The 15,396-nt window shown below is 31.2% G+C and overlaps 1 protein-coding gene across 6 annotated transcripts in view; it reads right to left on the minus strand.

The window, feature by feature from the left end:
* Positions 1-15,396, minus strand: part of EPHA5 (EPH receptor A5) — a 507,554-nt gene that overhangs the window by 46,980 nt on the left and 445,178 nt on the right. For all 6 annotated transcript variants that reach the window (XM_007496389.2, XM_056802682.1, XM_056802681.1 and 3 more), the window contains 3 exons: positions 4,289-4,356; positions 2,772-2,897; positions 1,460-1,645 (listed from right to left, as the gene is read on the minus strand). In XM_007496389.2, the coding sequence (XP_007496451.1) occupies positions 1,460-1,645; positions 2,772-2,897; positions 4,289-4,356 (380 nt within the window). The remainder of the gene's footprint in view (positions 1-1,459; positions 1,646-2,771; positions 2,898-4,288; positions 4,357-15,396) is intronic.

Here is a 15,396-nt window from a genome sequence, read left to right on the forward strand (position 1 = left end):
TATTTCATACCAATTGATTTTTAAATGTATATAATAAATTATAGATATTATTTTTAAAATGACATTTCACTATGATTCCTTCTGTTCTATGCATTTAAGGAACATATTACAATGACCTTCTTTTGTTTTTATACTTATAGGCAGCTGCTTTTGGTCTACTTTGCACCATTCAAAATCAAGAGAAAGAAAGAAAACATCCTAACAAATAAACACAGTCAAGCATAACAAATACACAATGATCTTGCCTAAGCTTTTGGAAACCATAAAACTTGATGAAGTGGATGATTTGTGCTGAAACCTAGAATCTCCTTTGCCTATAGTCTAGAGAAACATTGATGGGGCCACTGGACTGTTGGTTATATATAATTCTACCTGGTACAAAAATTACATATTATGATAACAACTTACACTTCGAGAGCACTTTAATCACTTTACAAATACTATTATATTTGATTCTTACAGCAGTCATTGGAGGTATTATTGTCACCATTTCACATATGAGTAAAACTGAGGAAAATAGAGAAGCTCATCCAAGATGACACAGCTAGCAAGTGTTTCAGGCAGAATTTAAACTCGGGTCTCCTTGAATCTGGGCTCACTGGTCTATTCAGTGTCATGTAGCTTGCTTATTTCCTCTCTAGTTAATTAGTAATAAAAGTTCACCTTAGATGTCTATATATTTAAGGTATTGGGTGAAGTGTTTCATCCCCTATTAAAGCACCTCAAAAATCACTTGGGTCACCAAATAAGTAGATATACAGAATGTGCCAGGGCCTGGGCAGTTTCAAAATGGATGGGAAGCACTGGATAGAATACTTTTATGTAGTTTCAAGACCCAGAAAATCTGAGTCAAAATTGAACAGGTTGCTACTGATTTAAGGCAAATAATGAAGCCTGAGAGACATATGTCACTGGGACATTTTCAGTCTTTTGAGGCTGTAGCTTTTCAGAGATCTATTAAAATACCTCAATGCAGAAGCTGAAAGAAAGAAATACTGCTGACTATAAAGGGCTGCTTAAAGGTAGTGACACCTGTGGATATGCCATTCATATTAGAACTCTGTCTCTAGCCTTTGAGGTTTGTGTTTCATTAGGATTAAGGGATGTGAGCCTAGGAAATGGATAAAGTTAAACACCACTGCTGCTTCTTTTCATTAGCTGATTAATATTTTTTTGAGGTTAGGTTATTATTGAATTTGTTAGTTCCTGCAATAGCCTTTAAAATTCACCTTTACTTAAAAGCACAGCTTATGTGCAGATAAGCTCAAATTGCCCAGGAATGTTTTTTTTTCCTTCTAAAGGGAACACATCATTTCAAAGTTACTTAGCATCAGATCATATTAATGTCATCTGTACCTGTTTTTCTTCTGTACTAAAAGCCAGCAACCTATTGGACAACATGAAATAAAATTGGAGTCTAGTATTCAAAGAGCAAAACCACAAATAAGTTGATACATACTTTTTGTCACAACGCCTTCCAAATGGATGATGTTAGGATGATCAAACTGCCCCATGATACTTGCTTCCCCAAGAAAATCTCTCCGTTGTTTCTCAGTATAACCCACTTTTAGGGTTTTTATAGCCACAGGGAATTCTCTTTTTCCTGGTAATTTTAGACGTCCACTGCAGACTTCACCAAATTCACCTGGTGATAAAGATGAAGGGAAGGGGGAACACCCATTTTAAGACAAGTGGATCAAATTAGAGCCAGATGATCAACAGAATTCTAAAATATTGGATTTTAATTTTAGTTGTAAGCTTCAGAGAACCCATCCAACTCTAGATCTATCAGCATATAATTCTATTTCATTCCTCCTCTAAAAGCTTATTCTGATACTTCATCATGACTTGAAATTACTTAGGGCATTTTTCCACTTTTCTTAAGGCCATCGAGTGAAATTGAAACATATATACCTGAATGCTTATCAAACCTGGACTAGTAAATGGACACAGTTTCAACTTTGAATGAATAAAATGGAATAGTCACTCTACCATTAGTGTAGCAATCAAGTACATAGATATTTTAAAAATATACTTAAGCAATAAACTGTGACAAGCAATTTCTGATATCCACAAAATAGCATATTATAATATTCATGTAATACTGTAATATTCATGTATACTCACACTATGCTATATTTCATTGCATGTAGTCTTTAATTCTATAGGCAGAAGAAAATTATGTATGCTCATAAGGGAAAAAAGATCCAGATGAAGAAACACAGAGAAAATAATAAAATGAAAAAGCTATGATTTTATTTTATCTTTAAACCCAGTTAACTTAATTCAAAGTTAATAACAGAAAATAATTTTGAACAAGTATGCTTCCCTTCATGGGCCTCTTTTTCCTCTATACATAGTGATAATGATCATAATTAGTGAAATGATTCCAAGCCTCTAAAATGAAGGAGAATGATTGACAAAAATGAACAATAACAGCAACAACAAAAGTTGTAGACAAACTAAATAATCACAAGTTGTTATATGTCTAAGATGCAAATTCATGTAATGGCACAAACTGAGTTATATTAGATGTCTGTTAATTGTTTCACCCAAGAAATTAATGAATATTAATTTAAATGAGTTATATAATAAAAAGATGGAAAAGAAGTAGCCTTTAAAATCCTTTCTATTAATTTTCATTTGAGACAAATAAAATTTCACATTTAAAAAAGCCATTTCTAGGTTTTAATACACTGATAATGCAACATTTATGTATTAATTTATATTAGAATACAGGTCAAAATGTTATATGATTCTCACTGTCATACCTGCTCCAATAACTCTTTCAATGGTAATACATGAAGCTTCTATCTCCTTGGCAAATTCATGGACAGCTTGATTAGGGTCCTCATAGGTATGTGGATCTATATAAGTTCTTACTCCTGGTAGTTTAACTGCAAAAACAAATTAACATTAAAATATAGAAATGATAGTTATGGATGAGAGGAATTGCAAATTTCATTAATATATTACAATTGCTAAGCTCCAAGTAGCTAAGAACTAGAATTTTAAGTTATTAAAAAAAAAGTGTTGCTATTGTACAACTTTTATTTTTTAGGATTACATAATTGAGAATAGGTTATTAGATAATATGTATATATATTTTATATATATAAACATATATGCATATATATTTTTCCTCCTCCTCTTCTCTTTACTCTTTTTCTTCTTCCTCTTCTTCATCTTCCTCTTCTTTCTCTTCTTCTCTTTTTTCTTCTTATTTTTCTTCTTCTGCTTCTTCTTTTTCTTCTTCTTTTCTTTTCCTTCCTCCTTCTCTTCCTATTTCTCCTCCCCCTCCTCTTCTACCTTTTCTACCCTCCTTTTTTCTTTCTCTATTTCCTTCAAAGTTTAGACCCAGGTCTTCTCTACTCTACATTGAATACTATCAAAATTATAACATACTACCACTCATTGATAGGAAGGTAAGTAGAGAGCTAGATAGATAGATAATGTGTTCTTTTTGAAGCACTGGGTTGCTAAAGTAATCTTACACAGAATTTTGACAACAAAAGAGAAATGAAATTTTATTATTTTGTTCATAAAAATGGTCACCTATTGCCAAATTTGGACCTATTCAGTAAGTATTGAATATTAATCTTCATTGGGGCTTGTGTAAGAAGAATGAGAGGCACTGTATCTTGTTCCTAACAAGCACTTTTAATGGAATGATAACTCAGAACATTTTGAAAATTCCCAGACACATCATAATTTATGAAGAAACTCTGACAAAGTTTTAATGAACCAGAAAATATACCTCAATTTTAGCTTTTTTTCATTATATCAAAATGCTTTAATTTCTACAATCTTTTAAAACCTTCTATTCATTTGGGATTAAGTGATCCATATCCCCTATCCCAGAAAATTCTTATCTACTACAAGAGAACAATGAAAGAATTTTAGGAGGGGTAGAGCCCTTAATGAGGAAATATTGAAGGTTTAAAAATATAATTTACACTCAATTTCCATAATTAATATGATATATTTTCACTCCTCTGACTTTTGTATTTAGAATTTATTTAGGAATCTAGCTTGAATTAAGAAATCTTTCATATATAAAATTTTATTGAGATTTCTGCAATGGGAAACAAGTTGTAGCAAAGAAATCGTCAAACTCTACCAAAAGCTTTCCAATTGCAACTACCATGTACAAATTCTCTGTTCTGCATAGAAGATCTGGTTTTTAAAAAGCAACACACCTATCCTTTTGTTAGTTATGTTACCACACCCCCTATACATATAAAATTAAATTAAGCGAACTATTGGGAAATTTGTACAATATGCTTACTGTGCCCATTGTGAAAATGCATTTTTTCCTCTTCTGGGTCTTGTTTTGCTTTGCTGTAGCCACACCTCCTAGAACAGAATAACTATCAATCAGACACAAAATTCAATCTATTGAAGCAATTCACTTAGATTAGGTACATGAAACAGAAGAAAAACCTTTTTGTTGCTTTTTGGAAAATTTCTTAAAACTTACATTTATAGCATAATAAAGGAAGAGCAAAATATCATCACTGATTTAATACAACTCTTACCTACCATCCACACTCAGCCCATAACTACTTTAAATTCCTTAATGAAATAATTAATGTCAACTGAATTATGTTCCTTCATCTTCTTACTTTCAAGTTATCTTCAGTTGTCTTCATATACTTTCCTACTTTTTCAAAGGAAGAGGTGACTCTTCTTTTCCACTATCATCACTTCAGCTATCCTTCATATTCCATGCTTCTTAGACAATGATAAATTAATTAACTCTTCCATCGTAAGTCTCTAATCATTATTTCTCTACTGATTCCTTCATGTTTTCCTTATTGTTAGGGGAAAGAAACATTTTCAATCTTACTATCTGCTTGAGCTCCCATTCTATCTTCTATAACTTTCATACTGGAAACCTGTACCACAAAGATAAAAAGTACCTTAGAGAACACATAGTTCAACAAATACTCATCCTGCCCCATTCATATATGCAATCAAAGCCCACTGTTTATAGTGACTGCCCAGATACATTGAAGAATGGTTATGATACATACTGGAAAAGAATCCCATTCAGAATGATTTCATTACAATAGTCTAACCTGCCTTTCATAATTAAAATTCATAATGGTAAATATATATTCTCAGTCCCTTCTTCTCCATTATTTCTTTCTTTAACTTTTTGTAAACTGATTTTTGCTCCTATTATTTTACTTTGATTTCTCTAGAAAGCCACTGATAACTTTTTTTTTTTCATTTCATACTCCATCTCAAACTCTCCAGAATTTTTTTTCACATTGGTGCTCTCCCAAAGGTGTTCTGGCTTAAGATCCAATTTTATTTATTTTTCCTATGAGCATTTACATCTAAGAAATTGGTTGTTAAATATTTAAAAGAAGACCCTGTCCTCACTCTCTCTTTTACTGATTGCAAATGTTCTCCTTTTGATTCCAAAACAAATCATTCTCTGGTTCTTTACCTTCTTGTCTGAAGATTTTTTCTAAGTCTTTTATTATCTCTATTTTCCCAACCACTAATGGAAGTTTATACTCCCCAAAGTTTTGTCCTCAGGCCAAATATCCTATATGTTATATTCTTATTCTCTTTTCTCCTCTCCTTCCTCACTTTACTAATATGGTACTCAATGCTCTTAACCTTTACTAAAAAACATCAATCACATTAGGCCCCTTATCAAAAAATTTCCTGCCAACCAAATGTGTATTTAATAGACTCCTTTGTCCAACACAAAATTAATTTATTTTGGCTCCAAACTGCCTCCACAGCCTTATTTCCTTCTATCATTCTTCCAGGGTTTTAAGGCTCTTCTCTTACTGAAACATTGTTTGGTCCACTGGTACATCCCACATTTTTCTACTTCTGTGGTGTTTCCAAAAAGGCTCTGTTCTAATCTCCCCTATTCATACATGACATATTAAAATTCTACTCATTCAAAAATATACTACCAAATCCATGAAATCTCCCTCCAGTCTCTAGAATGTATGCAATTTTCCTCTATGCTGTGGCTCCCATAATAATTTGCAGCTTTTTTGTGACATTTATCATATGCTACCTATATTTGAGTTCTTTGTTTATTTCTCATTTCACCCACTAGATCTTGGGCAGAAACCAAGTCTCATTTGTCTCTACAGTCACTTGCACAATGCCTTATGAAGGAAGTGCTAAATAATGTTTTCCAAATGAAAGCATGAATGGGTGATGTTTTTGGTTGTGTCAACACAATGATGAAAAATTTTTGGGAAAAGAAAGAGCAAAGTCAGTCACAGAAAGGGGAGAGTAGCAATACCTAAGAACCATACCAACATGACATTCAAAGCATTGCTTGGAAAACAAAAAAGGCCATTTCATTTTCTTTGTAATGAGAAAAAAATAACAATTTTTACCAAAAATATTTTCTGTGATAATTATATATTTTGTCATTGAAAATAGTTGTTAATAGAAGATCAAGAAACTCTTTCATCCTAATATTAGTTCAAAGTTAGAATATATGTCACAGAAATTGATACAAATAATGTTTTTCTTAGTTTTATATTTTGTTTTATAAAATAATTTTTTCATTCTGACAATTAAGAGAACAATTATTTAATATCTGTTGTGCTATTACTTTTAATATTTAAGAGGCATTACTGGAGTAAATGCAGTTTATTTTTTCTCATTCAAGTCCTAATTTTATATTATATAATTATAATTTTAATGAGATAGCTAAGAGAATACAATGAGAATCATGATCAGATATTCAAGCAGTACTATGTTAACTGATTAACTTTACTTTATTAAGTGGTAATTAAACTGAACAAATTTCTACCTATGAGTAAATTATGAGATTAGTTTAATTAATTCATTTCCTGCTCTTTGGTGAGATTATACACTAAATTGGATCACAGATTTAGAGCTGGAAAGGACCTTGATAGGACTCTGGTGTCCTATAAGAGTTCTTTGACATCCCACTGATATTGTAAGTTAGCAAAGATTTAGATAAAGATGGAAAACATATATACCTTTTAAACTAAAATCAAAATGTTTTTATTAAAACTGAGAATTGATTAATTTTAATAATCTTCCTTAATCTTAAACACATTTTCTTGTTTTTGTTATTTTGGGCTTCAATTAATTTATTTGTCTTTAGGTATATTGTGAAATCATCAATTTAGAGGTGAAATATTTTGGAGGTAATTTAATCTAAAATATATTTTTGATGAATTCATAAGGAAGCTCAGGTCCATAGAACATCAAATTAACAAAGTCAGTCAGTGAGAGATGCAAAGTTTGAACCCAGGTTCTCTCTAACTCAATACCAAACATTTTAAAAAACTGTTATCCTGCCTATTAAAAATTAAATCTATCTCTGTCTCTGTGTCTTTCTCTCTATTCCTGCCTCTCTGTTTCTGTCTGTCTTTGACTCTCTCCATATTTCAAATTTTCTCCATATTTCAAATACCTATATTTCCATGTAAAAACATTGTGCATGCTTACTATAATACAGATTTTATTTAAAAAGCAAAAATCTAAAATGAAGGATTCTTTAACAAAATATATAAATTTACACTGATAAACACACTTGTCCATACATACAAACAAACACATGTAAATAAATATGTTTTACAAATTTACTTTTGAAAACAAATATCCCTTTCCCCAAGAAACATAAACTTAAGCTTTTCAAAACTATCTTGAAATTACCCTTATCATCAAATGAGTCTAGTGAAAATTTAAATTGTATGCAAATTCCTCATATGAAAGTAGAAATAAAACTTTAAATGTCTTATAAAAATGATTTGGGAATACCTTTGTGCAGAGTGGTTAACATTTTATTACCTAGGGTGAGATTCAGAAGGGCAATAGAATCAAGTTATTTTTGACTATGGGCATCTCTGGAGCTCAATAACATATACGGCAGCATGTCACATTAACATATAAAATTAAGTTCTGAAATCCCCAAAAGCACCATTAAAACAAGCCTCAACAAGATACACCAAGTAAAACTGCAGCTGGCATGGACTTGCACTCAAATAGGAGTTCAGCTTCACTAACAAAGCATTGCAGAAAACCTGTTCATTCAGTATTAACTTCTGTAACTGCTCCAGATGCATGATCTTAACCAATCAAATAGACAATAAATATGCCACTCAGAATAAATTATGTCCTCTGCCTTCTGGAACATTTTTTTTCTGAATGGAAAAGTCATATTTTGTACATTTAATTCATATTACAACTTTAATGATCTTTGAAATATTATGCTAAAAACAACTACATTTGAAGTTTGAGACTAATCATACCACATGGCTTTTCCATTGGTTTTCTCAATAGAAAAAAAAATAATCTGGGTTTTGGAAAGATAATTCAAAAAGTTAAACTTCATTTCAACTCATCTTTAATGTGTTTATTATAGTTTTAAAGATCTTGGTCTATGGCATCTAGTATTACTGTAAAATACTTATGAAAAATTTAGAAATCATCCAAATTCTCCCCTGCTCTAGGGAAAGAGTTGTCACATGATCATCTGATGATATCTGGTCATTCTCAAGACTTTTTTCAAGGGGTCCATGAACTCAAAACTTTTAGCATAGTATTTGTATTCTAATATTAATATATATACAACATTTTAATTTCTAATATGGTAAAAATCAATAGATATAACCCCTATAAACAAAACTAATTTGGAGGGGATACTTATAAATTTTAAGAGTCTTAAGGGGCCATGAGACCAAAAATGTTTTAGAACCACCATTCAAGAAATTGAAAAATTAAGAATCTATCACTTCATAATTAAGCAGTCAAGTATATTTTAAGTAGTTAGGCAGGGTTTGTGTATGTGTATGTGTAAAGAGATTGGAAGAGAGACAGAGACAGAAAAAGAGAGCTTGGTAATATATAATTTCCCATCATATATGAAATAGGAAAAATAAATGAACAATGTCATCATGTGGTACAACTCAGAATAATCAAATAAAAGATGTCATTATATACATTGGATCGAACTAGTAATTTACTAAAGGATACTGAAAGAGAGAATGAATTTAAAGGTGACTTATTCTCTAAAGAATTTACAAAATCTGTTAGAGATTAGAAGCAAACATTGTGCCCCTTTTTTCACATTATCTGACAAAAAGTCAGTGCTTTTTGGGGGGATAGCCTTATTATTAATTCTTTGAAAAAATAGAAAAATACATTGCTTGACATGGCAATGAGTACCCCTAGTTTAGATCTCTGTTTTACTGCTTTGCTACAGAATATCCATTACAATGTTTTACTTAAAAGAGAAAACATTGTAAAGGAAACGAATTGTTGGGAAATGGGGAGGCTTATATATTTCTCTTTTGGCAAAATGAGAACTCCAGACAACTTTAGACTTTGGGAAAACTACATTTATATGAATACATGCACTCATGTTTTGACAGAATAATGGCTCCAGTCATTGCATGTTTAAATACATTTTTTCATTGAAATCCTGAAAATGGTTCAGTTATAGCTTTCTTGGAATTGGATTGGCTCTTCAAATTTAAGGATTTAACATCACTGAATAAATTGGGTTTTCATGCAGATATTGGCAGTATTGACCACAAGAAATGTAATGGCAAAAAAAATTGATTAGGGATATATTTCAGGAGCATTAGAGGATTTTACCTCGTACACACATATAACATGCAGAAAATATGGGAATGTTTTTGTATTAAAATCACTTCCTTTAACAAGCTGGTTCACACAGTATCCAGGGATGGCTAGTTGTCTTCAAAATAAATGCTGAGGCTTTGGGTCATATTATTTTATTTGTAAATGAAGATACTGATATTTCTGCAAATTTCAAAGGTATTTTGAGCTCCTCAGAGATAGGGTGAGATCAATACAAAGTAAAATTACTATATGATAACTTTAATGAGGCTAAAAGGAAATAGAACCTTTTCAAATTGGAAAAATCTATTACAATTAGTGAATAGTGCTAGAAATAAGGCAATCATGTAGTTATTGCAAACTTCTAAATATAAATAAGAATAAGTATTCACCAAATAAAAATATTTATCACCCTCAGGGAAAAGTACAGAGACAAGCTACATGACTTCATGTTAAAAATAGTGCATATTATTTTCACATTTTCACTTCCCAAGTGTCCTTTCAAATAAAATTGCTTTTTAAAATGTAAAATAATATCCAAAAGAAGATATGATGAATTTGTCCTCCACAAATTAAGAATTGGTTTTAAGAAAAAAGAGGTAAGGATTTGAAAAACTGAACAATCTTTGACAAGTAGTTCATCTAATTTCTGCTCTTATATTGGGGATTTGCTAGATGAAAACAATTCATATTTTATAATAAAAGTGAGAAATCATATCTCTTTATAAACATTTGTCTCAGTAGTAGCAAATTTCATAATTATCTTTAAACATTTAATAGAAGCTACTATTTATTTTGTCACCTCAATGCTAATTAATATGTAATATAGTTTGTGCCACATTCAACAGGAATTAAAAAATGTGGTTTCAAAACAGTGTATGGATCCATTTTACAGAGTAATTCTTCATTTAGCATTTAATATTCAATTCCACATCTAACAGCTCTTCATATTTGCCTTCCACAAAACACTTTAAATGAGAATCTAGTATTATTACAAAGAGGTGTCTTTAGTCTTTGTTCCTCTCTGGTTTCCCACTTGTATAAAGGAGGGGAACAATATTCCCACCTACTTCTCTGGCAGACTTTTTGTCAGGAATAATGAGATAACGTCTGAAAAATGTTGACTGAAAGAAAGATGCAGTAGTCAAAACTCCTTATATCAAAATTCAGGAAATCTAGGCATAATTCAAAAAGGAGGAAGAGATTATTAATAATGATCTATCTAACACTTTCCATGTTTCAAAGTGCTTTGTAATTCCTTTATACAGTTTTTATTTTTGTTTAGTTAGCAATAACAGCACTATAAGGGAGACTAGAATCATTATTCCTGTTAATAATGAAAAGACTGAATTCCTGAAAAAAGAGTCATTTGATTTTTAAGGTCATAGAGTAAGTGACTGATCAGCCTCATTTGAAAACTAAATGCTCTGAATTTCAAGCCTGATGTTTCAAGCACACTGAACTCCATTTCCCTTACCACTTGAGCCTCTCTAAGGAAGCAGGAAAAGGAATGAAAACACAGAAACTAATGAGTCAAGGTAATAGGTCGACATATGCTCAAATTCAATGTAAGCATATTTGAAGTATGCCAAAAAAGGTAATTTGGGGAATATGGGATTTTTAAAAGGCCTTTTCTAAGTGCTCCAGCTATACATTTGCAGACTTAATATAAACAGATATTACTGAGTATAAATATTATTGTCTTTTTCTGGAAAATTGGTTTCAATTGGAATGTAGGAAAGTCTATTGTGGAAAAATGTTCATTACATTAAAAATAACATATCTGAGATGTGATGTTTAAAATCTTTGATTTAATGAATTGAACCAACAAGCTAGAATCTCTCAATTGAATGAATAGAAGTAAGAAAACAAAATTTATTGTTAAAATGCATATTCCAGTTTCAGGGAATAAATTAACTAAATTTGAGGTATTTCTTGTGTTTAATTTTTTTCATTATTATGTTACAAAATTGTAAAAAAATTACATCATTATATCTAAAGAGAAAATCTACCTTATACAATAATTATATTACTAAAAACAAAACAAATAGACGATATCAGAAGAGTGAATTTCTCCTCTTCTAATATATATATATATATATATATATATATATACTCAGTGGCACAATGAAGACAATATATACAATATCCAAGCATTATGAACATTTTCACATGCAGTAGGGCCAATTCTTGGACTGAGGAATTTCTCAAACAGAGGAATATGAAATCTTTTAGAGTATAATTCCTGACATCAAAAGTGATAGAGTAGTGAAGTAAAATAGTGAAGTAAAAGTGGGAGATTCAGAGCAGAATGTCATTTAAAAAAAATTGGATGGGATTGTGCCCAGAGGAGTTCTGAGATAATATAGTTCAAGAAAGGCAATCTATTATTCATCATTTTGCTGAGAATCAGCAACAAATATGCTAGCCACAAGGAACACATTTTTTTAAAAAGTGTATTCAGGAAATGAAAATATATATATATTCTGAAAAATCTGATGTTATTCAGTCCAAATCCTGGTATGTATATGTGGAGAGATTCACTGTCTTAAAGCAAATGCAGAGCATGTACTAAGGAATTATCCTATATTCTTGAAAAATCTATGGGGTTAAATATTTACTATAAAATATTGCTTCCTCCTTTTACTTATGTAGGACTAAGTCATACTTGAAACATACTTGAAAGACTGTCGAAAGCACAAAGAGAGCCAAAGAAGTAAACTGTGGCGCTTAGGAGAAAACTGTTCCTGGATCATTATAATAAGTTCATAGGACAAGAACAAAAAAGACCATAGGGGTCATAAAGTCCATTTTACATGTGAATAAATTGAGGAAAAAATGTTAATTGACTTGCCAAGGGTCACTTGGGAATTTTAAAAATCAGGATTTGATTTGGGGTGTAACCTTTCTCAAAGTGTTCATTTCATGCTGTTCATTTCATAATTTACGTAGCTTTCTCACCAAGCAGTTAAGATGTATATGCATATGTTTATGTATGCATATGTATAGATAATTTTAATATTTTTTAGTTTTGGTGAAGAGGATACATTGGATTTCTTAGCACCAATAATTGAAAAATTAATAATTCATATCTGAAATCAACATCATGAAATCAATATCTTGTGTCATACAACTTCACCATCACTCTCCACACTAGTCTTTGAGAGTGTGCTTCTATTTGTACACCTAGTAGAGTATGATAGACATATAAAAGTCTCTCTTAAATGAATTATGTGACATTTATAATGGTTCAAAACAATGCTTAAAACAGTGATTTCATTATTACATGCCAGAATTTTTTTTTTTACCATTATAACAGGTATTGGTTCCAAAGCACAAGTGTGGTAAGGGCTAGGCAACTGGGGCTAAGTGACTTGCCCAAAGTCATACATCTAGAAAGTATCTGAGGCAAATTTAGAACCAAGACCTCTCAACTTCATGCCTGGCTCTCACTACACTGAGCCATCTAGATGCCCAAATGTCAAAATTTAAAGGAACAGCTTTCAATATTAATGCAGTCCTCAAAACACAAACAGAAGGTTTTTGCCAACAAAACCAGTAGAATGACAGAAATGCATGTTTGGTATTTCAGTGAGAAATAAACAAAAATCCTGGGTTAAGAATTTATATTAATTTTGACCATTTCCCTTTAGCTGAACACAGATAAATATGAAAGAAAGTTTGGAGAATATTTAGTTCAATCTCTTCATTTTGCAAATAAGAATAAGAATAATAACAGCAGCAGGAATACCAGAGAGATGAAAGGACTTCCTTTTCATGGAACAAGTGGTAGAACTTATCCTATAAGGCAAATCTGATTTGCCAATCCAAAACTGAGGTTCAATTCCAACAAATTACCAGGCCTTTCTCCTTCTCTGACTTAATCCACTCACCTTGTCTGAGGTTAGAGTATGATTGATCTCTGAGTAACTACAAGCTAGACAAGGCTTCAAATCCAACCTTCTCAGTTATATTTTAAATCACATATTGTCATCTACCCAAGTGTCCTATCCATACAACTGTGTGTAATACCTATACCATATATACTTACTTTTTTCTCAATTAATAGTAGTCAAATATATATTACTTTTAGAAAAGACATGTCAAAGATTCTCCCATGGCTCTAATAATAATCTCTGTTTTAATGTGAATTATGAAAACTAGAATAGTGAAACATATATGGCTTTATTCACCAAAACAACCAAAAATAATCTTCCTTCTAAATTCTTAAAGTAGCATTTTGTAAAAAAGTTTACAAAAAAACATTTAAAAGGCTTAATTAAACATTAATGACAACAGCCCCCACCCACCTCCATTAGACTACAAGCTTCTGGGGGGCAAGGAATATGCCCTTTCATCTATATGAATAATAGGGTACCTGGCTTATACAGGAAGTGTTTAATAACTGTATTTCTTTCATTCATCCATCAGAATTCTGGATGCTTTTTCATATTTATTACAAACTAGTCCTTGCTAAGGACTGTGGAGATGAACCAAAATGGGTTCCTACCTCAATTAATTGAGTTTATGGAGCTATTTCTGTACAAGGACCTGAGTCCAAATGGTCTGCTGTGATGTTCTCCAGTTTCTCAACTGTAAAAGCATTCTTCTGAGTGTTCTGGAAAGAGCTGTACCATTAGCAGTTTCTTCTTTAGGACCATATAGAATCTTTTCCCCCCAGTTATAGAAGTATAGATAGACAGATAGATCAGAACCACAAAAGAAATGATGAAATAACTATTTTATCACTGAAATTGTTATTAAAGTAAAGTGATCTGGTATTTCCATACCTACTCTCATAACCAAGAATCAATCTTAAAATTACTTTCTAGGTAGTCACAATTTTATATTAACTAAGAAAGATAAGGTTTTGTCTATTCTGGTAAGCACTGAGATACAACTTTATTATTTATATAGTTTAAATATTATTTTTTCTACTTAGTCATTTTTGTTTCTATAGTTGCATTTTATAATTGTAGGGTAGGGTTCTGCCCACAAAATTTGGTAACAATAAAGTACAGTTCCAAGAAGGTCTGTTTATCTTTTGCCTCTTACTGATGTTAAGTCAAGTAACACTAGGAAAATGGAATAGTTGGAATTGTAATCCTCTATAAAAAGAAATCAACAAATCTGAGTATATAACAGGTACCTTTTACCTGAAAACCTGTCAATGTAGCCCTGGATTCTGCAGAGCTTCATGGTTGCTTCTGGAAAGTGTCTAAATCAATGAGTTTCAAATAATGTTCTATAATACCTCATAGTACAATAACACATTTTAGGATTATTGTGAATAAAGACCTTTGTTGGTCATTTAATTACAGTCAGATATTTCTATATATTTCATTGTTTTCAGGTCCCAGAAAAGCCATGAATATTCACGGAACAAATAATGTAGTAACTTTTAAGAAATTCCAGACATGTTGTAATTAAAACAAAATTTCAAAGCAATTTCTATGATTGAGAATATGGCTTCATGCACCAAACCAAACAAAACAGGATGCCTTAGTTATTAAATTAGACTTTTATAAAACGTATTACTTTCAAAATATTTAAATAAGCATACATTTAAAAAATAGCTCACACTATTAGTTGTCTACTTCTGCTTTTAAATTGTCACATAGCCACTACCATAGCATACCATTTTTTGGCGGGTCAGAGGGTTCTATTTTTTTGGTTTTCCCTGTATTTACTCTATATCATATTCTGCTTGTGACATCAGGGCAATTTGGAATTGGTAGTCAGATATTAATAAATTTAGTTACAATATCTCTCACTATTTATTTTTATCAC

The sequence above is a fragment of the Monodelphis domestica genome, chromosome 6 (genome assembly GCF_027887165.1).
Source record: "Monodelphis domestica isolate mMonDom1 chromosome 6, mMonDom1.pri, whole genome shotgun sequence".
Lineage (NCBI taxonomy): Eukaryota > Metazoa > Chordata > Mammalia > Didelphimorphia > Didelphidae > Monodelphis > Monodelphis domestica.